At 53.4% G+C, this 20,059-nt stretch overlaps 1 protein-coding gene across 3 annotated transcripts; it reads right to left on the bottom strand.

Moving 5' to 3' along the window:
• Positions 1-71: 71 nt before the first annotated feature.
• Positions 72-19,697, bottom strand: PPARD (peroxisome proliferator activated receptor delta). 3 transcript variants are annotated; one of them, XM_048925709.1, is made up of 11 exons: positions 19,604-19,697; positions 16,295-16,380; positions 7,162-7,391; positions 6,424-6,542; positions 5,763-5,901; positions 4,857-5,059; positions 4,097-4,550; positions 1,304-3,692; positions 761-853; positions 398-663; positions 72-158 (listed from the first exon to the last, which is right to left on the bottom strand). In XM_048925709.1, the coding sequence occupies exons 3-8, from the start codon at positions 7,295-7,297 to the stop codon at positions 3,445-3,447; spliced, it is 1,299 nt and encodes a 432-aa protein (XP_048781666.1). In that variant the 5' UTR covers positions 7,298-7,391; positions 16,295-16,380; positions 19,604-19,697; the 3' UTR covers positions 72-158; positions 398-663; positions 761-853; positions 1,304-3,444. The 3 variants fall into 3 exon arrangements, with proteins under 3 accessions (XP_048781666.1, XP_048781665.1, XP_048781664.1); XM_048925708.1 differs by having other exon boundaries at positions 4,097-4,547; positions 6,424-6,575; XM_048925707.1 differs by having other exon boundaries at positions 6,424-6,575.
• Between the last annotated feature and the right edge of the window lie 362 nt (positions 19,698-20,059).

A 20,059-nucleotide genomic window follows, 5' to 3' on the forward strand; every position in this document is an offset into this window, starting at 1 on the left:
TGCAGCCCGTGGCTTCACACCAGAGGGTCAACAGGGGTGACAGGGGCTGCACAGCCGTGGGACTGAACCCACCTCCAAGCACGGAGCCCACGCCGTCTGCACTGCTTTGCTGGGGGCTGGGGAACTGGGATCTGATCTCAGTCCCTTCAGGCGGGAACCTGAGCACAGAGGAGCTGTTAGAAAAGCACATCCCACCCCACCGTCGGGTCCAGCTGCCCGCAGAACACAGGCTCAGCACTCAGGTGCCCCCATCCCTTACAAAGAGAGCAGGAGAGTTTCCCACAGCCCCAGCACGGCTTTGTTTTGGGGGGGAAGGATGTGGGACAAGGGCAGACACACGCAGGGTGCTCCACCGCCACCCGCAGCCCCGCTGGTCCTGGGGCAGCCCGGCACCCACCTGCGGCACTCCGAGCTCTCGCAGAGCCGAATCCTCCACGGACAGCCCATCCGGGGGGGTCACCGCGTGCCGGGATGTTCTCAGTGCCATCCTCTTCCTCCGCCCGTGGCAGTCCGAAGGCTGCCCGCGTTGTGCTGGCAGCAGAGCTGTGCCCCGCTCCCCTCCGGCTCCGGACCACCGCCCCCGGCTCTGACCCCCCCCGGCGGCGGTGCACCGGGCTGCGGCCGTTCACTGCGGGCAGCGGCTGCTCCGGGTCGTGCTGGGAGCTGGAGGAGCGCGGGGACACACAGAAGAGACACGAAGAGGAGTCACCCCTCCCGCTGCCAGTCCCGCCCCCCGACCCGTCCCCATTCATTCACTCACTCTCCCGGAGCGCGGTGCCGGGCCGGGGGAACCTTCGTGCCGTGCGAGAATCGGCAGCGCTGCCCAAACCTGCACGAACCGCGGGCAAAATTCCTGCGGAAAGGGAGAAACTCCATGGCCGGGGGGCGGCCCCAAAACGCAGGGATGGAGCATCACCCCCCAGCAGTGGCTTTCAGGGATGCGACCACGTTTTGTCACGTTTTGAGCTTCCGACTCAGCCTTATCTCCCCACTAATTGCGAGGCAAAAGAAGCCCGAGGCTGGGCTGGAGGAGGGGCCTGAACTGCACAACGCTGAGGTACCCCCCCAGCTCCTCATAGGGGGCAGAAGGCAGCAAGGACTCCTCAACACGGGGCACCCACCCTGGACCCCCAGCTCGGAGGGGCCGCCGGGCGCTTTCCTCTTCAACCCAACACTCTCCAGGGGAAACGCTGGGGGGGGAAGATGGGAATTCTAGAGACACGACGCTGCCCTTCAATGGGGCTCTGCTCAATGCCCGTTCTCCCCTAAAGCCTTTCCAGCAGCCCCCCGCCCCAAGCCCTACCTGCACAGGGGTCTCACAGAGGCCCCCCGGCCCCGTTGTGCCCCCGGTGCCACCAGTGAGCTCGGCTCCATTTCCTCCAGCAGTACAGAGGGTGAGAGGTACCTCTGGGGCTTTTATGACCTTGGTGGGGTGGGCACACCCTCACCTTAATTGTGTTAACCCTTGCCCTGCTTTTCCTCATGCTGGTGGGAGGTGTGGGGAAGCTCTCTATCCCCAAATTGCCATAAATCAGGTATGGGAAATGCAAAGGGACACAGTGTGACTTCCCCTGGAGCACCTGAGCAGGTTCACTATGCTGGTTCACTTTAGATCTGGGGCAGGGAGCACTTAAATGAAGCTGAGACCACATCACTGACAACATGCTCCCGCTGCCTTTTGGTCCCGTTGGAAACGCAGAATGCAGGCAGGAATAGAAATGCATCCCATGCCCTGTGCTGGAAACAACCTGAGTGCTCAATCCTGCACAGAAGGGCTGGGTGCTAAAAGGTGCTTAAATATTTAGTTCAGATTTATTTAAAGTCATCAGTTTGCAGACACTATTTATATTATTAAAAACACCTGGAGGTTTGTACTTCTAGCAAAAATATACATTTCAGTTTGAGGGTTGTTACACTGAAGGGAAGAGCAAAAAGTTCCCCAGGTGACCAACGCAGGGGTCCACGTGCCCTGGGGGTGCCACCGAGCTTTGGGGGCCAGCAGGGGCTTTGGGGACAGACCCCCATGCTGGGAGCAGCAGACACCTCTGGTGCCTTCCCCAGAGGACTTCAAAGTGCTTTAGAAATGGTAACTCCTTAACAGCCCTGCAAGGTACGGCTGGGAGGTGAGGGTGGGGAAACAGAGGCACAGTGAGGAGGCAGAGGGCAGCAGCAGGTGTGGGATTGCCAGCCCAGCAGCATGGAGGGGAAGGCCAGAACCCAAAGCTGTCCCCAAGCTCAGGGTATGGGTGGAACAGGGCAGGGGAAGCATCCCTCCCCCTAATGAATAGTTGGTGTTTATACTGTGTTTTACAGCTGCAAAGCTCTTTGCAACCAGTGCACTGATTGATTTTCATTTTCCCCTTCTGAGCAAAGGGCAGCCTGGCTCCCTTTCCTGGAGGGGGAAACTGAGGCACAGCCTTAAGCAGAGGGGCGAAGGCCACGCACACTTTGGTGGCAGCAACACCAGGTTGGGGTGCAGCGATCTCCTGCGCTCCCCAGTGCTGCTGTTCCCCCATCAGGGCTGCTCTGCTGGTGCCGTGGATCACCAGATCTCTTCTGCAGAACCTTCCAGCCCGCGATGTGCTCCCTCCCCACGGCCCCACAGACGCCCTGTCAGCACCCTGGGCTCTGTGGGCTGACCGTGACTTTCCCCATGCTGGTGTTGCTGAAGGCTTTGCTTGCTCTGGTGCTTGCAGGGAGCTTGCACAGCCACCTCATCCCAAACCTGCCCTGTGCAGACCTTTCTGGAACTCCTATCTGCACAGAACTGCCTGGGGAAGCAAAAGGATCACGAGCCTCAGCTCCGAAGGTGAATTCTTGAGTCAACCCCTTCCCTCCCCTCTTTGACACAGAGGTGCTAAGGGACAGGTTCCTCTGAAGTGGAGGCACTGGGAGCACAGAGAGGGGGGCTGCAGCCAAGGCTCTTTGCTAGGACAGCCATACACATCTTCAAATACGCCAGCTTTTCCTTGGGGAAGAGAAATACTTCCTTTTGTGCCACTGTCCTAAACTTCACAGCTCAGGACTACATCTTCAGAGTGCAATATGACAGACACACGCCAAGTGCTGCTGCTGCCCACGGGGAAACCACACCATGCTGGGGGCTCTCAACAACCAGAGCAGCCCCCACTAGCCCCAAGCTGCTGCAGGAATCCCCTGTCCATGCCATGCAAACCACCCAGCTGCTCTGGAGGCCCCACAGTAATGGAAACAGTAGCTTATGATTTGCCTTAGTAAATTCATTAGTGTGTCAATGGAAGTCCCAAGCTACCAGGAGGTGACTGCAAAACCTTCCGGCGCCTTGCCCTATGTACCGTACATTGGAGTCGTGTAGAAAAGAGTTTCCAGTAGAAGAAATGGAAGACATGGGGAAAGGTTTTCTTTGTTTTTGTACAAAGAGTCTCGCTTGGAATCCATGGCTTCATTCTCATAAATAAGAGGTCCTTAGTACATGTCCTTGTAGATCTCCTGCAGGAGAGGGTGCAGGGAGGTCTCTGTCTCTGTCTTCTTGATCTTCTGCACCAGCTGGGCGTGCTCTGTCACCAGCTGCCGCAGGTCAGCCATCTTCTGCAGCAGCTTGGGGAAGAGGTACTGGGCGTCCGGGTGGTTGGACTGCAGGTGGAACTCCAGCGCTCGGAGGATGTTGTCTTGGATCTCCTCCACCTGCTTCACGTTCATCAGGCCGGGACGGTCTGTGGGGAGGAAGGATGGTAGGTGGTGTTATGTGGAGGCATGGAGATGGGGAGTGGAACCCACCCATAGTGACTCCAATCTGGTCAACCAAGAAAAGGGGAAAACTGCATGCCCTCAGACTGCACGTCCTAGAGCAGCTGATGAGAAAGGGATGGTACTTGGTCCAACCTTGGGAGTCAGAACTGTTCAGTTCTTCTCTCACCCCTCTAAGACTTGCAACTCATGGCATGGGGGTTAAACCAGATGAAACTTAAAGATCTCTTCCAACATAAACCATTCTATGATACTATGATAAGGCACCCGTGCCTGATCTCTGCCAGCAAAGGCCCTGCTGAAGCACTGGGTTAGCTGCAGCCCGGTCCCTCCAGTCCCCATATCCCTGGGGGATTCTGTATCTGCTCACCTCCGCACAGGATAATGGCAGCCACAAACAGAGACAGGTCGCTGTCATCCAGCTCCAGTGCGTTGAACTTCACAGCAAACTCAAACTTGGGCTCCATGATCTCGTTGAAGGGCTTGCGCAAGCTACGCAGGAACTCGCGGGTCACGAAGCCATTCCCGTTGGCCACCAGCAGCCCATCCTTGTTCATGATAGAGGCCAGCATGGCAAAGATGGCCTCGTGCACCCCATACTTCAGCAGAGTCACTTGGTCATTCAAGTAGAGGCCTATGAAGCTGGGGATGCTCTTGGCGAACTCGGTGAGCTCCCGCACAGTTTCTACAGTGGTGCACTGGCAGCGGTAGAAGACGTGCACGCCAATCTCCTTGTAGGGGGGGATCCCATTCACCAGCTGTTTCCAGACCAGCCCCTTTTCTGCTTGCCACAGGGTGTCCATGTCATGGATCACAAAAGGCTGCTTGAAAAAGAAGAGAGTGGTCAGGAACCTGCTGCACTCATGCTCTGCCCAGGACACTCGCCTCTGCCTGTCCATTTGCTGCTCTCTCCTGCTGCTGCTAAGGGAGCACTGGCAAACGGCACCCACACACACGTGCACAAGTCTGAGGAGAGGTGGGAATTTTCCCAGCATGTGGCAAGACATGTAAAAACCACATAGCAGGGAATTGGTGCACGTGCAGTAGTTACAGCAGGAGGAAGACGAGCCCAGAGAACAGCCCCCCACATGGGCTGCAGCCAGCCCTGCCTGCCACTGGAGAGAACTTACTGGGGTGCTGCTGGCCTTCCCGGTCAAGATACCTCTCGCTTTCTTTTTGGTCATGTTGAAGTTTTTCAGGTAGGCGTGGTAGATGTGCTTGGAGAAAGCTTTCAGGTCGGCCACCTGTGGGTTCTGGCAGCTGATCTCACTTGCCGTCAGCCCAGCTACCAGCTTCCTCTTCTCTGCTTCCGGCATGCGGCCAAAGCGGATCGCTGCGAGGAGCAAAACCAGAGAATCAGACAACACAGCCTCCCATCTCCACTCATATGGGCTCTACCACAAGCCCTGCTTCCCACATAAACACCTTGGCTGGGCCAGAAGCAAGATGGTTCCACCTGAAGTTCAAAAATCCCAGCAAGCTGTGTGCCCAGTTCCCACCGGGCCAACACAAAAGGGAGAGCCATGTGCCAGCAGCCAGCCTGCATGGCAGGATGAAAAAGCCCATTCTGGTAGGAAAGAAATGGAAGACGAGGCCCAACGCCCTTCTGGGCTTGAAAGAAGCTGATTCCTTGGCAAAAAAAGTCACAGCGTAATGCAAGCTACATATGGCCTCTCCATGTGAATCACAGAACCATGGAATGGTTGGGTTGGAAGAGAGCTTACAGCCTCCTAGTCCCACCCCTGCTGTGGGCTGGGTACCCCCACCAGCTCAGGCTGCCCATGGCCCCTTCCTCGCCTCAGGCATCTCTAGGGTAGGGGCACCCAAAGCATTGAGAAGCAGTGCCAGAGCCTTGCTGCCCTCTGGGTAAAAGATTTCCTCCTAACATCTAACCTAAATCTCCCCTCTTTTAGTTTAAAATTGTTTCCCCTTGTCCTGTCACTATCTGCCCGTGAATCCTTGGGACGAAGAATTGCTCATGGGACAGATGGCCCAGGGCACCTCACCAGCATGCCCAGGAAAACAGTGGCACTCACCATTATGTGACATGCCCAACGAGAGGCATTTCTGGAAGCGGCAGTACTGGCACTTATTCCGGTTCTTCTTCTGAATCTTGCAGCTTCTCTCACACTTTTCATATTCCAGCTTCATGCGGATCGTCCGGCGGAAGAAACCCTGCACAGAGTGGGATGAGGAGCAGGGAAACAAGGGAACAGCAGTGTTAGCACCCACACTTTAGGATCAGGCCAGTTTGTTATCCACAGCAGCTTCAAGGTTCATCCTCCACTGGGTTTTTTCAGCACAGAGCCACAAGGAGAGGTGGTGTGGTGGGAAAAGGGGTAGAGTGGGACCGGGTGTGTGATACTGCATGCAGCCAGCAGGGAGGGATGGAGGAACAGGCTGTGGGCCCCAGCCTGCAGGGAAGTCTGGCAGGGCCTCACTGCTAATGCAGCTCCGCTGGCATCTGGTGCGGGGGAAGGAATTTTAGAGGTGCGGCCAAGCTGTGGCCGGCGATCCCAGTGGGATAAACACGCAGCTCATGGCTGATCTGCAGCACAGACAGCATCTTTAAAAGCAAAGCCAAGGTCCCCATTGGGGTAGAAGGATTTGCTTTACAAAATAAAGCGTAACGAGCTAAGAAGTGGGACATGTTTGTCTGACCCAGGCTGAACCCCACGCTCCCCGGGGAGGACGCACCTTGCAGCCCTCGCAGGCGTGCACACCATAGTGGAAGCCCGAGGCTTTGTCTCCACAGACTCTGCACTCCACGTTCAGCGCCCCCGAGGCCGTCTCCTCACAGCCCATCTGCAGTTGGTCTGACAGGGAGGGAGAGGAGCTCTGTGAAAGGTCTGCAAACACACAACAGAATCTGTCCTTCTGAGCAGCAGCGACAAGCACAGCGTTGCACCCAACCCCACCAGAATGGGGCTGATGAGGCATTTCCAGCACCGCCTCCAGAGCTGTGTTTGGGTGGTTAGCCTCTGAGATTAGGCACTGACCACAGGCTGATGCCATGTATGGAGCCACAGCGCTGTCAGAAGCTAAAAGGCTCCACATCAGTGCTGAGTTCAGAAGGATCAGAAGGACTCTAGAGCTTAACTTTCGGCAGTGAAACCTCTCCACAAGTTTTGCAGTGTAGCTAGCATAACTCATATGATCAGTTTGCACTGAGGATTTCAAGAAGCAGACAAAGAATGGTTCTCAGCACCCTGGGAGACCTCCCCTATTCAATATGCACACTCTGGGGCTCATCCCCCCCTCCTGGTTCTATTTCCATCTCCCAACCCACTGCCACTGGCTGTGTGGTGACTGCAGAGGAAGAAATAGATCCTCCATGCTTTGGCGCTCAATGAATTACTGCGTGAGACCACCAGAAGCCCAGCTCCATTCACGTGCAGGCCCTTCTCTGACTGTGGGGGATGTGGCTCCACTCACCGGTGTAGCTGCTCGAGGGCAGTGAGCTGTCTGGTCCTACACTTGGGTCCGAGGCTCCGCTAGGCACTGTCACTGCCTCTTCCTCTTCCTCCTCCTCTTCCCTGACCTCAGGTACTTCCTCCTGTAGTTGTTCCATAACTGATCACCCCTCAGTGCCAGGACTGCAATCCCTGTCATAGCTCTGGCATCATCCGCATCTATCCGAGATGGACCCTGCCAGTTGCACTAGCCTGCAGGCAGAGGGAGAGGCGTGTCAGTGCCATGGGTGCAGCCCCGCCATCCTGCTTTGCTTCGTGTCCTTTCCATGGTGACAAGCAGACCCTGGGTCTCCTTAAAGGCTGCTTTGCTGGAATCGTGTGTAAAGCCCAGCAGACTGATCGCGGGACAGCAACCAGCCCACAGCCCACAGTCCAGGGACCAGAGGCCGGTGCTCCCCACCCTGCAGATCCCACAGCAGAGGCACCGCCCTGGGCAACGTCCCCTGCAGCCATCAGCACCCCGTGCTGTCACAGTGGCAGCCAAGGACGGGGTTTGGCACAGCCAGGACTACCAGAAGGGTTCAGATAGCACACACTGCAGCTGCCAGCACAGAGCTCAGCTCCACACTGTCCTCAGCCCAGCGGCTGCAGGGGGCACAAGCAGGGCTCTGGGTCTGCAAGTCCCAGCCCCACACTGGGAGAGTGACAGCTTCCTGCCAGCTCCTTCTCTCCCACTCCTTCCCGTTACAGCAGTGGTGTTTATTTTCACTCCTGTTGTAACCAGCCCCAGCTCCTCTGCCAAGAGCCATTCAGCTGAGCTTGCTGCTGCTGCTCGTACAGCTGCGGGGCTGTGCTCAGCCATGGGTCTGGCTGCACAACCCAGCCCATGTCCTAATCCAGGGTTTCCTGTGGAGGATTAGTGTGGGCCCCTTCTCCCCGTGTCTCCTCTCCCTGTTTGTAGTCATCCATCCCATTCCTGCTGGGCTGGTGCTGTTCCCAGCCCTGCTCAGTGTCCACATCCCAGCCTCCAGATCTCAACCCCTGCACTGAGTCCTGCTCCAGCAATTAATGCCTGAAGCTTGTTCTACACAGAGTGCAGCTATTTCCATAAAGGAGTTATTTTAAGGTAGAGAATCCAGATGCTCTATTTCCATCAAACAAGCCACTGACATCCAGCTTTCCCCAGCCCCAGTTATCAGACTCCAGTTAAACTGTTAGCATCTTCATGCACTAAAGCGTGCACCTTGCTTGCAGGGGACTTGCACAAGGGCAACCCGTGAGCAAAGAGGTGCTGGTGGCACAGGGCTCCCTGGGCTACTTCGCCCTCCTGCAGCATCCCCCCCTCCTCTGTTCCCAGTCACTGGCACTTGTGCTGCAGCCAGCTCCTCGGGAAGCTGTCAGCACTGAGCAAGGTCAGATGGGCGAGCAGCAGCCAGTGCCAAGGGGGAGGACAAAATCTGCAGAGGGGAAGCTGAATGTCAGTGTGCTGCAAAGCCAGCAGCCAGGCACCCCAAGAGCTGGTGCCAGAACATAACCTGGGTCTGCTCTCGCTTCCTCCCTGCATACCAGGAGTTCAGAACTGTGGAGACAGCACTGTGTCAAGGAACTGGGACTGTGGTGTTACCCACAGCTCTGTTGGGAGCAGCAAAGGGGCACAGGGCTTGCAGAAGTGCTGCGTTCCCTGCCTGTGCCTCCTGGGCAGCACTGAGCAACCATTCAGGGCTGTGTTGTCCTTGGCCTCCACTAGCGCAGTGGGGCACACACGCAGGCAGGAAAACCTATTTGCTGGAGATGGAGGATAACGAGCTGAATCTGTTTAAAGTCTATATATAAATAAATGCACACACATCAGGGAAATGCTTTTTGTCTGGATAGCAGTCGGTAGGGTAGGATGGTAGAAGGAGGTCTATGCAGGACCTTGCACTCCTGGGCAGCAGCAAGCTCTCCCAGACCCACCAAAGCAACTCCAAGGCTGTGCTTAGATGGCTGTGCAAACCCCAGGGGTGTGGGAGAACAGAGGACAGGACACATCTGACAGCAACAGCAGACTCCAGCAGAGGTGTCCCATGTCAGCGAGGGCAGGACAAGGATATGTATCCCACCCATGGAGAGAGAAAAGCTTTTACCAGAAAGTTCTGAATGTATTGTTTTAATATCTTCTTGCAAGCCAAGAGCAGAGGGGAGCTGCGGGAGCTGTTTGCACACCTGCCTTTCCCTGAGCCCTTCCCCAGTTTTCCAAACAAGGGAAATAGAGAGAGGGGGGAGGCATTAATTTCAGCCAGGCTTTCAGCAGATGAAAGGCAGCAGGGATTGTGCCCACACTGCAAGGTGCTGGGTATGGCCCTGCATTGCTGCAGGGGATGTGCAGACCCCAGACCCTCTGACTTTGGGAGTGGAGGCAGCAGCCAAACACAGAGACCTCCAAGCCCTTTCATGCTTTCAGCTGAAGGATTGAGTGAAAAGAACAAGCCAGCACTGGCTTGATTAAAATCAGTGCAACAGCTTCTTTGACTCCATTTAGTGCTGGATTCTTCTGGCACGTGCAGAGAGGACAGAGAACTACGCCAGCCTCCAGGACGCTTCATTCAGTCCCAGGCACTGGGGAGATCCCCTCCTGCCAGCCCCAACAAAGGCGTGCCTCTGAGGGCAGAAAGTGTTTGCAGAGGATCACACAGCAGCAGCCATGAGCACAAAGGGGATGTGCTGCCTCCCTGCAGGCCCCCTGGTTCAGAGTGGGGTGGCTGAGCTCCATCCCTCTGAGAGGACAGAGGGACAGTGGGGGACCCTGCACAGCTCCAAGGGGTGACACCCAGGATGGCTGTGTGGAGGGCAGAGGATGCCCAAAGGATCCTTCTCATCTCCAGGAGCTCCTTCCCCACTTGATGCCTGCAGCCTGCATTTTAGGGTGTGAGAAGTGCCCACTGCCCTGCAGGGTGTGCAGGAGGGCTGCAAGGGATGTGACGGAGCAGCCCAGTTCCTCATCACTGCACACAGAGACATGCATTCCAGCACAGACACTGAGGGGCTGGCAGCCACCAAATTAAAACAAAGTGCTTATAATTAGAAGGACTTCATCTTTAAAGCAGGTGTAGTTTTGCTGAGGGTGAGCTCCAACAAAAAACAACCTCAGCGTGCTCACTGTGATGGAGAGAACTCTCCCACCTCTATGCCCCTCACAATTGTTTCTTATTCAGACAGGGTTGGAGGCAGCTCCATGTCCAGTCCCCACTGCATGCTGCATTGTCACCACGTGTGTCTCCTCCTTGGAAGACGGAAGCTTCCAGGCAAAAGAAAGTGCCAGAAATGGCCCAGGCTTCTCAAGGGACAGCTCACAATGTTGACCTGCTCCAACAGTTGTTTGACTTACCGTAAAGGAGGTCGCAGGGCGCCACGAAAGGAAACCAATTCACCATGGAAGCACATCTCTGTGCTCATTTGGAGAAAAAAATCAAAACAAATTCATCCAAATGCACATCCTGTTGACTGTGCATTCAGCACTGTATGGGAGTGTTTTCTCAGATGGAGTGCACACTGAATACACACCAAAAAACCGAACTGATTTCCATTAAAAAAAACTGGTTGACTCTTATTGGCCATTATTTGTAGACATCCCTTGGATTGTGTCACCATTTCCGAAATCTGATGATCAAGTACCAGTTTTTGTTCCTCCTCCTTCACGTCACCTATTGCTAATAAAAGCCAAATAATAGCTAAGCAGATGCTGCAACACAGGAAAGGTAACCAAGTGCAGAAAACCAGGAGACGCAACCATTGAAAACATGTTTGTTTTTTGTTCCTGAAAGATCAGCACGCCTTCTCATTAGCTAATGAGATCCCAGAAGCACTTACTACTTAAGTGTTTCCTCCCTCACTCAGAAGCCTTGGCTGCAAGGCAGGCTCCGTGCAGGAATAAACAACTGGAGCTGGCGAGGCAGAGAAAGCATGTGCCCCAACACCATGGATGTCCACTCCTTGTCCTTTCCTCCACTGCTGCTGTCTGCTTTTCACCAAGTATAACCCAGCCAGCTAAGCATCAGGTGCTGCCTGAGCTGCTATTACTGTGTTGCTGCTAGTTACTCAACAACATATGACAAAGGAGTACAGGAGATTCCCCTGCTTGCCTCAAGCTGCCACGCTTGCCAATGAATCACACGTCAGCCACATGCTACAACTCATCCACTTCCTGGATACTGAGGAAGAGAAATAAGTCAAAGAGTTGTGAAACTCACTGGATTCTTCTCTTTTTGCATCACAGCTGTCCCCAGAACCAGGTCAATGCACTCCAAAAGGAACTTCCTGCTTTCTCACTAGTGCTGGGTTTTTTTGGAGGGCAGGACCTACAGGAGGGGCTGCTCTTCCGTTTCAATTCACCTTCCAGAAGCTGCAAAGATACCTCTGACTCCAGGGGCTCCAAGACATATCTGATGTGCTGCAAAACCTGTAGATGGCACATACTGGATGAGTGTTTGTGCTTCTACAGGATCATCCCTACACAGCTCACCTGCTTTCCAGAAAGAGGCTCTCTGCCCTCTTCAGCCTTGGAGCTCCACAGCTCCCTTTTGCAAAAGGGGTGGAAGTAGGATGGGCACCAAAAAGCTGAACACTCACCAGCTTTTATCCAAAGTTCTGCTTTGTGACTTGCAGCAAATCCTGTCAACCCCCATACCTCCATTTCCTTCATCATCAAAAATAATAATAATTGAGTTCTGTAGTGCTTCCTTCCTCGTCCTTTCTTTGCTGCATTAGCTCACAGAGACGTCATGTTTTGGACCTCAATGCCAAGTGTCATTGTTTGTTCCCATATTATGGATTTGGACACCTGTTCCCAGTCACGCTCGCAAGCCTCGCCTGCCCCAGGTCAGTACAGCACGCTGCTCATTCCCATATGAAATGTTTCCAGGATTGCTTTCAACAAGTAAACTGCCAAGTCTCACGCTGGAAACTGCCAACTGATATTTGTGTTTTGCTGTCAACTCAGGACAGCCCAGAGTGGGCAGGGGATGTGTGCAGCTGAATGATAGGACAAGGAGCACATCCAGGAAACAAGCAGCTATCAGAAAGGTGACACCTTCTCAGTACTGGAAACTGCACAGATGTGTCGTCATTTGAGAAGATCATTAAGTTCGGTAATGAGAGAGGACCATCCCTGCTCACACCAGGGCACAGCAGAGGTGACATGACTTGTCCTGTGATGCTGGGCAGTGCTTTGCCCGGCTGCCTGTGCGCACGTTGGCCGTGGGATGGCTGCAGCATGCCTATACAAGCACTGCAAAACAAGCTTGCTCCACGCTGCATGAACAGGCTGCCAGGGAAAAAGATGCTGCTGTTCTCTGGAGGCCATGTGCTGCAGGAGGACAATGCTTTGGGCACACTGCATTGAGCTCAAGCCGCTTCTAGTATTGGGAGGGACGCAAGGCAGCTTGTGAGGCTGTCAGGACGTGTGGTATCCTGACCCCACATGCCCATCCTGCTGCCAGTGTAGAGCCAGTGCCCAGCATCAGGCTTGCTTTTACATCCCTGCTTCCTCTCTGGAAGTGCCCAAGAAGCTGCCTGGGAACACTCCCCTTTACCATCCCAAAGGGAAATAAAGTCATCACTCTCTGAACCTCCAAGTTCTGCTGCATTTGCTCCAAGGTGCTGGCTTTGCTTACAGACCCCTCGTCCACCAATCCACAGCAGGCCACGTGGGAGGATCTGGTTTCAAGAACACCAGTAATTATAGAACAGAGCTGACGGGAGGAGCTCGCAGGAACAGCAGTGAGGTTCCCAAGGCAAACAACAGGCACAAGCTCAGAACTGCACTTAAAGGGAAATCCAGGAAAGCAGTAAGTGCAGCAAGTTGCCACTGCAAACTCCAGAGTCAAGGAGCACGTATCTGTGGGAGCACTGGGTGGCAGTGAGTGTGGCTGCCCTACAACAGCACTGCTATCAGAACACGGCACGGTTTCCCTCAAAGCCTCTGTGTCACTGGGACACCAGTGAGCGTCCTCACAGGGCGATCAGACCCCTGGAAAAGCAACGGGAAAACAGAGAAACACAGCAGCAGGCCACTGCTCTGAGTCACTGGAGCCAAATCTGGCAGGAGCCAAGTACCCAGCAAGACCTAAAACCAGGCAGCAGGTTCTCCCAAATCCAGGAAACCAGCCACAAAAATATCATCAAACCTTTCTGCGGTGATTGAGATCCCCTGTGCTAAAGCTACCAGTCTGTAAGCTTGCTATGCTTACACTTGGACTCCCAGCAATGCACTACATATTTTGTAGACCGTAGCAAAATATCCTGAGCACTCGGCATGCAGCCCTGATCCCAGGACACAGCTGACAGTGAGCAATTATGCCCAGGCACGGGTTCAGATGATTCAGCACAGCCTGGGAACGTCCACATCGAAGTGGTTGGAACAAATTGCCACGCTCGCTTCATCTCCCCTTCAACCACAGAAAGGGAGAGAGAGAGAGCAAATCTGAGTTTGACTGCATCCAGAGAGCATTAAAATAACTTTGTTGCACAAAGTAGTTCAACACCCTCTCAGAGATCTGGAAGAGAGATGTTTCCTTACTATTTTTGGCTACGCTCTGTGTAGCAAGAGCTGAGGGAGGAGCAGAAGTTTCCCTGTTTTCAGCCGATAGGATCAGTGACCCCTGCCAAGGAGAGGATCTCAGCATGCTCCTGACTGCTTGGACTTCTGCCTCGGCTCCTAGAGAACAAAACACTGTAGCAAAGCCTCAGCACCTTTCGTAATACCCTCACCTCTTGGGCACAACTGTGAGCCCAATACAGAGAGCTCCCAGGACCTCCCCAGCCCCAACCCCACACTTACGCATGCACACCATCAGCTCTTTCCTGATGTCCCTAAGTCACACAAATAACCCCTCCTCACAGATATGAGAACCCACAGACTTTTTGCATCAGCCCTCACAGGGTTGACAGCTTCCATGGTCCCACAGCTCTGGTAAAATCCATAAAAATCAGCGTAGTGTTAAGAACAATTTTAGGTACTTAAGGCATATTTCAGATTTGCATTAAGATGAAATTGAGACTTGCATTAAAAACAAAAACATCAGACCAGATTGAGACTTGAGCACCACTGAGGTGACACATCTCCCCTGTTCCCTCTTTAGCCTGACAACACTTTTCCTAGACAGACATTTACTACCAGCAATATGATTCAGAGCAAAGTTCGCCTTAACAGATCACCAGAAAAACCCCAAAACTTCCCTATCAACTTAGATAAGAAAGCTCACCTGCCCTTATAAACCATCATATCCATTCCTTATCTGCATTCCATACGTCATTGGGTTGAACTTGCATGTTCTATTTTTTCCTATGCAGAGTTGCAATTCACAGACGGGCAAACCAGAAAAGCACAGCACGAGGGCACTGTTTCTGGTTAACAGAAGCACCATCTGGCTGTTGCTATCCACAAGCCAGAAAGATGCCCTGCTGAGAACCCAGTAACAGGAGCAACGTGTTTCTGACCTGTATGCTTTAATCTTGACACCTCTGTCAGGTCAGGATTCCCTGCAAACTGCAGCCTCAGATTTGCCTTTTGAGCAGGATCTGTTGGGGGGGTTTCCCAAGGAAGCAGCCCAGCACATACCTGACCCCTTGTGATGTTCATGTTCAAAAGCCCTTGAAGGACACAGACACGTGTCAGACACTGTGATCACAACAGTAATTTTAGAGCATTACTGGAAACTAAGACCCATCTCAAATCAGTTCTGCTCCGTTCTTGCAGTCAGGCAGTAGTCCATTGAAAACCATTCTCATTCCTGGGTCTACAGGGTTCATACTGGCATCAATTGCAAAGTAACTTCCTAGGCATTCTGCCAATGCAAATGTGTTCTAGAGTATAAGATTAAAGAAATAAAATAGCTCTTCTACTGAAGAATCCCATTTGTACTCACTATGGAAATCATTTGTGCCCGTCTTGACTTTGCCAGAGTCTCAAAAATTTCTGCAACAGTGACAAGTAGCATCTCTGAACAGTGATAATTCTAAAAAAAATAGAGAATTCTCTTCTCTGCAGCACCTTATGCAAAAGCAGACCCATGGCAGCCAATACAAACAACAAAACAAGCCCACACCCCTGAAATTCCATAGTGAGGGCAAGCCTGACTGTGTTCCAGCAGCAAATAATCTCTTAGCCATAAGCACTCGAACAGCATCGCACCTGATTAAAAATCACTTGCCTGTCAGCTCCTGCTGCCTGAAGGAAGCTGTGAGCCCCTTACTGTGCCAATCTCTTAGTCTCTAAGAACACAGTAGACTTGCAGTTCATAATTGAAAAGCCACAGCAGAAACATTCCCCCAAACACAACAAGATGTACTGTACACAAATACAGATTTGTCAACAGACAACACTCTCGAGAGGAGACCGTTAACATCAGCAAGCAATTCCGCACAACAATGCTTCCCTGATCAACACAGCCTCATGTGGCTCATTACAAAATCCTCTCCATACACTGCAAAGTTCCTTGGAAGTCCACGTTCCAAATGCCAGCACTGAGAGAGCAGAACAGTTGCATAAACTTTAAGAGACATTTTATAACTTAGCCCCATCTCCATCCAGCTGAATACATCAAATGTGTGCTGTGGCAGAAATAAACCCACCCCTTCAGCACAGACATGCAGGCGACCATCCTGAGGAACTTGAGCATCACCACGGGCAGCACTGGAGTCTGAGCCACGTCCTCTATTGCAGGGCTGAAACAGTAACAACCCGCTCAGTTTTGCCGGAATAAGCAGTCATGCAGTAGCAGATGTTGCCAATATTGGTGCCAGATTGCGTGAGCGATAGGTAGGTGATCATTTACCTAAGTGCAGTCCTCTCCAATTTAGAAGAGGCAATTTCAATTGTAAAAACCATGAAGTAACCAAACACTGTTATACTTCGAAAGCAGCTGTTGGCTCAGAGGAACAGGGTTAGACCACAATGCTTAAAGCACACGCCTCAGCAGAATCCAGAAAGACCACATTCAGAAACTGAGCAAAAGGTAAGGCACAGGATTTAGAATTAAGAAGCGACTTCAGAACGTCTCTGCTCACGGGGAAAAGTGAGACTTGGTGAAAGCTCTTCCTCGGCTCTTCCCTACCCCAAGTTTTAATAAAAATAAGCAGCGTGCTTTTCAGACCTGAAGGCAGAAGGGAAAAGTTACCTCTCTGCAGCTGTCCCTGCCTGCCCGCCACTGAGAGCCGCCGTTCCGTTACCATGTCAGCATGGAGAGCTGGGGACCAGAGTGATCTGCAAGAGAACACAACACGGATTTCCACAGCTGTGCTGAAGGCCAGATATTTATGCCGCTGGGAGAACTGGGACAGATCCAGCGACGTCTCTGAAATTTAAACACACACTCCCTCTGCTGCGCGCTGCAGCCACTTGCTGGGGTGAGTTCCTCTCAGCCACTGTGTTGCCTTCCCCTTGTGCTGGCCACATTTGCAGCTCCATTATCCCCAATTTTTGTGACTGTGTGCAAAGTTGATGTTAAAACATAGAGCTCATTGAAAAAATCTGCTATGGCCATGAGGTGGTTTGCTTTCTTGACCTCCTTGGGAGGCTGCATGAGAGTTACTGCAACTTTAATGAACCTCTCCGGTTCTTGAAACTTAAGGATTTACCAGAGTTCACCCCTCTTGGTTTTCCTGATAGTGTTGCAAATAACTGCAGGCACAGGAGAGCAGTCAGAGACCACTGGGGAAAAGAAAAAAAAAAAAAGTCTTGAAGACTTTGAACGAGAGGACTTACAGAAAATATGCTCTATTTTTAGACAGTTATGCAGACTAACTGGACTAACACTAAACAAAGATGCTGTGAACATGATGCTACTTGAACCCACGTACCCTCCCTGACATTGCACAGGCTTAGCTGCTCCTCCCACCCTGATGGAAAAGCCCGGTTCTGCAGCACTGCCCCTTCCAGCAGCAGCAGGCTCCTGAGGCAGCCCAGCACTGATCCCACACCTGCAAACTGCAGCCTCTCCTGCACCTACCTCCCAGCTCCAACAGGTGCCAGGAGTTACAGATACCCATGATGACGCCAAGGAAGAAGCAAATCTGTCCCAAAAGCCAAAGCAACAATTTGTTGTGCTCTCAGAGAGGCTTACAGGGTGGGCATGGAGCAGGCTGATCAGCACCAGGCACATCCAGGGGAGGGCATAAGCCTGGAGAATAATCCCTGTCCCTTGGAGCAGAGCGTCAGTCCCAACACAATCTCTTCCTAGCAGTAATATAAAAGTACAGATAATACAAAGATCAGCCCCTTCAAAGCAAGCGATCACCTCTGCTCTGCAGGGAGAGGCTGTGGCACAGTGGTGTTGCACACATGCAGATGTCACCAAGGGGAGGGCACAGGTCCTGCAGCCAGCCCTCTGCTCCAGCAGGGCTGTCAAGCACCCACCACAGCTCCACGGTCATAGCAGAATGCTGTGGCTGCAGCAGGCTTCAAATCTCACCCCAAAAACAGAAGGTGGTTTTTCCCACCAAACATCAAGACAATGTTCTTCATTAACTTCCTGATGAGGAAAGGTAATAAAGTTATTACATCCCCACTGGCACATCAGGAGCTGGCTTACTTCATTTCCACCAGCAGTAAAACCCATCCCTGACTCGGTAACAAAGTTGACAGTGTTAACCAACACATGAATCATGCACAGAGTGCACAAATCACACCCTGGGCTTGCCCCCAGCACAGGGCAGAGCGCTCGCTGCTGCTGCCAGAGATCTGAGCATTAAGACTAAATCACCAGCTCACCTTGTGCAGCTCGCAAGCAAGTGCCAGGGCATGCCCAGCACGGCGTGCACAATGCACTGCTTGCACCAGCTCAGCAGGGTGCAGAGGGAGCTGCCAGCACATCAATCCTGAAAGCTTCCTCCTGCAGTTTTGGATGATAAGTCACAAGGAAAACTCACACCCGACATGTTTCTGTCAGCCAGGGAAAAGGATTCTCCTGAAGGCACCAAGGAGTTTACACAGTGAGACTTCTGAGACCAAAAACTAGAAGTACATGGGCTGATGTACGAGGGTGACCAACTTGCACCTTCAGTCCTCCTGCACTGTAAATCTTCAGCCCCTCACACAGGGCTGTCCTAGCATGTGAGTGAGCACGAGGCCTCCTGGCCCAGCTGCTGGAGGTAAGAGGGCCAAGGCTGCCTGGAAGGAGGAAACCACACTGGGTTTGAAGTTCCAAGACACAATGCAGCTGATGGCCAGCAGATGCTGCGAGCATCACTGCACAGGGTTGGTCTGCTCTCTGCTCCAAGCTGCACCTTCAGCCACTGAGCCTCTCTGTGCCCTGATTTCCCATCCAGGGGCACTACAGCACAACACTCCTACCTCGTAAATATTTTGTGAGGCCTAATTCATTGCCTTGTGTAAATAAGCTGGAGTCCCATAAACAAATCAGGCAGGTAAGCATTATCTGAGGTGGAGTCAGCACACAGAAACCTTTGAAAGTATAATAAGGCCAGGAGGCATTTTGACCACAAAAAAAAGGAGAGGTCAAAACAGTTGGATGCAAAAGCAGGGTCCTTGTTGCTTATGATGACAGCCCTTGGAGGTGGCCAACAAAGAGGGAAAAAACACAACAGGTTGGAAATAAAAAACAAAAGAGGGAAGTGGGAGGTGAAAGAAAATCACATCTCTTTCAGAGGCCCTGCCTCCTACTTCTGCACAATGCTTTACCTTTCACCTGGGACTTTTTACAAGTGCTTCTCAAGCTCGTTAAAAGCTCCAGTCCACCCAGTCAGCAGAGCTGGTGCCACCACAGGGCAGAGCCCCCCTGGGGGAGGGTGCAGCCCAGCAGGGACTGCTTGGTCTACAGCCAGTGTGGATAAAGGTGGCAGTCCTTTACGCCATCGCTGCAGAAAATCACAGGGAGCAGCAGCAAGGATGGGACCCCTGCTTCCCTACCACAGAGGCCAACAAAGCTGCCTGGGAGAGCCCCTGGGGAAGGCCATCCACAGAATCACCAAGGTTGGAAAAGACCTTCAAGATCATCCAGTCCAACCATCCACCTATCACCAACAATAAACCATGTCCCTCAACTCAAAATCCAAACGTTCCTCGATTCCCATCCTTTTGCTTCTCCTTCCTGCCCACATCCCAGCAGAGCACCTCAGGGGTCCCCTGAAGCCACACACCTTTGGGGACACGCCTGTCCCTGACCCCCAGCCTGGCCATCTCCCCATTGCAAAGAGCACCTGCACCCTCATTAACCCACTGTCCCCACCTCCAAAGAGCCCCCCATCCCTCAGGAAGCCCTCAGCAAGCCCTCAGCAAGCCGTCCCAGCCCCTCACGTAGCTCTCAGGATCCCCCCCCGCGCACCCTCCCCCCCCACGACAGCCCCGCTCCCCCCGCCACCCTACAGCCCCCCAACCCCACGTGCTCACAGCACCCCACACCAAATCCCTACACCCCTCCGTGCTGCTCCCGCCCCGTGTCCCCTCGCGACCCCCGCCCTGTCCTCACCTCCCGTGACGGCCCCGCTCCCGTCCCGCAGCTCCGCCGCCGCCGCCGCTGCCCCCCGCAGCCTCACGTCACCGCTCCCGCCCTGACGCCACCGCATTCCCAGCGCCCCGCAGCCAATCGGAGCAGCCCGGAAGTGAGTACCGCGTTACCACGGCAACGGCCCAAGCTCGCCCCGCCCCCTCTCTGTCGCACGGCGCCCCCTGGCGGGCTCAGGACGCACGTCTCCTTCTCTCGTGAAAGGCGCGGGGCATCATGGGAAATGTAGGCGCTGCCAGCGGGCGCGCTAAGTAAAGAGGGAGGGGTGAAGGCACAAAATGGCGCCGGGGGGGGGGGCGGCGCCTGACCTGGGGAGCTATGAGGCTTCCCCTCCGCTCCCCAGCACCTCCCTCTCGTTCTGTTCTTATACTGTGCTCAAAGTTCTTGGACTGGGTTGAGCTTACACCCTCATGCCTTGGG

This window comes from Lagopus muta, chromosome 24 (genome assembly GCF_023343835.1).
Source record: "Lagopus muta isolate bLagMut1 chromosome 24, bLagMut1 primary, whole genome shotgun sequence".
Classification (NCBI taxonomy): domain Eukaryota; kingdom Metazoa; phylum Chordata; class Aves; order Galliformes; family Phasianidae; genus Lagopus; species Lagopus muta.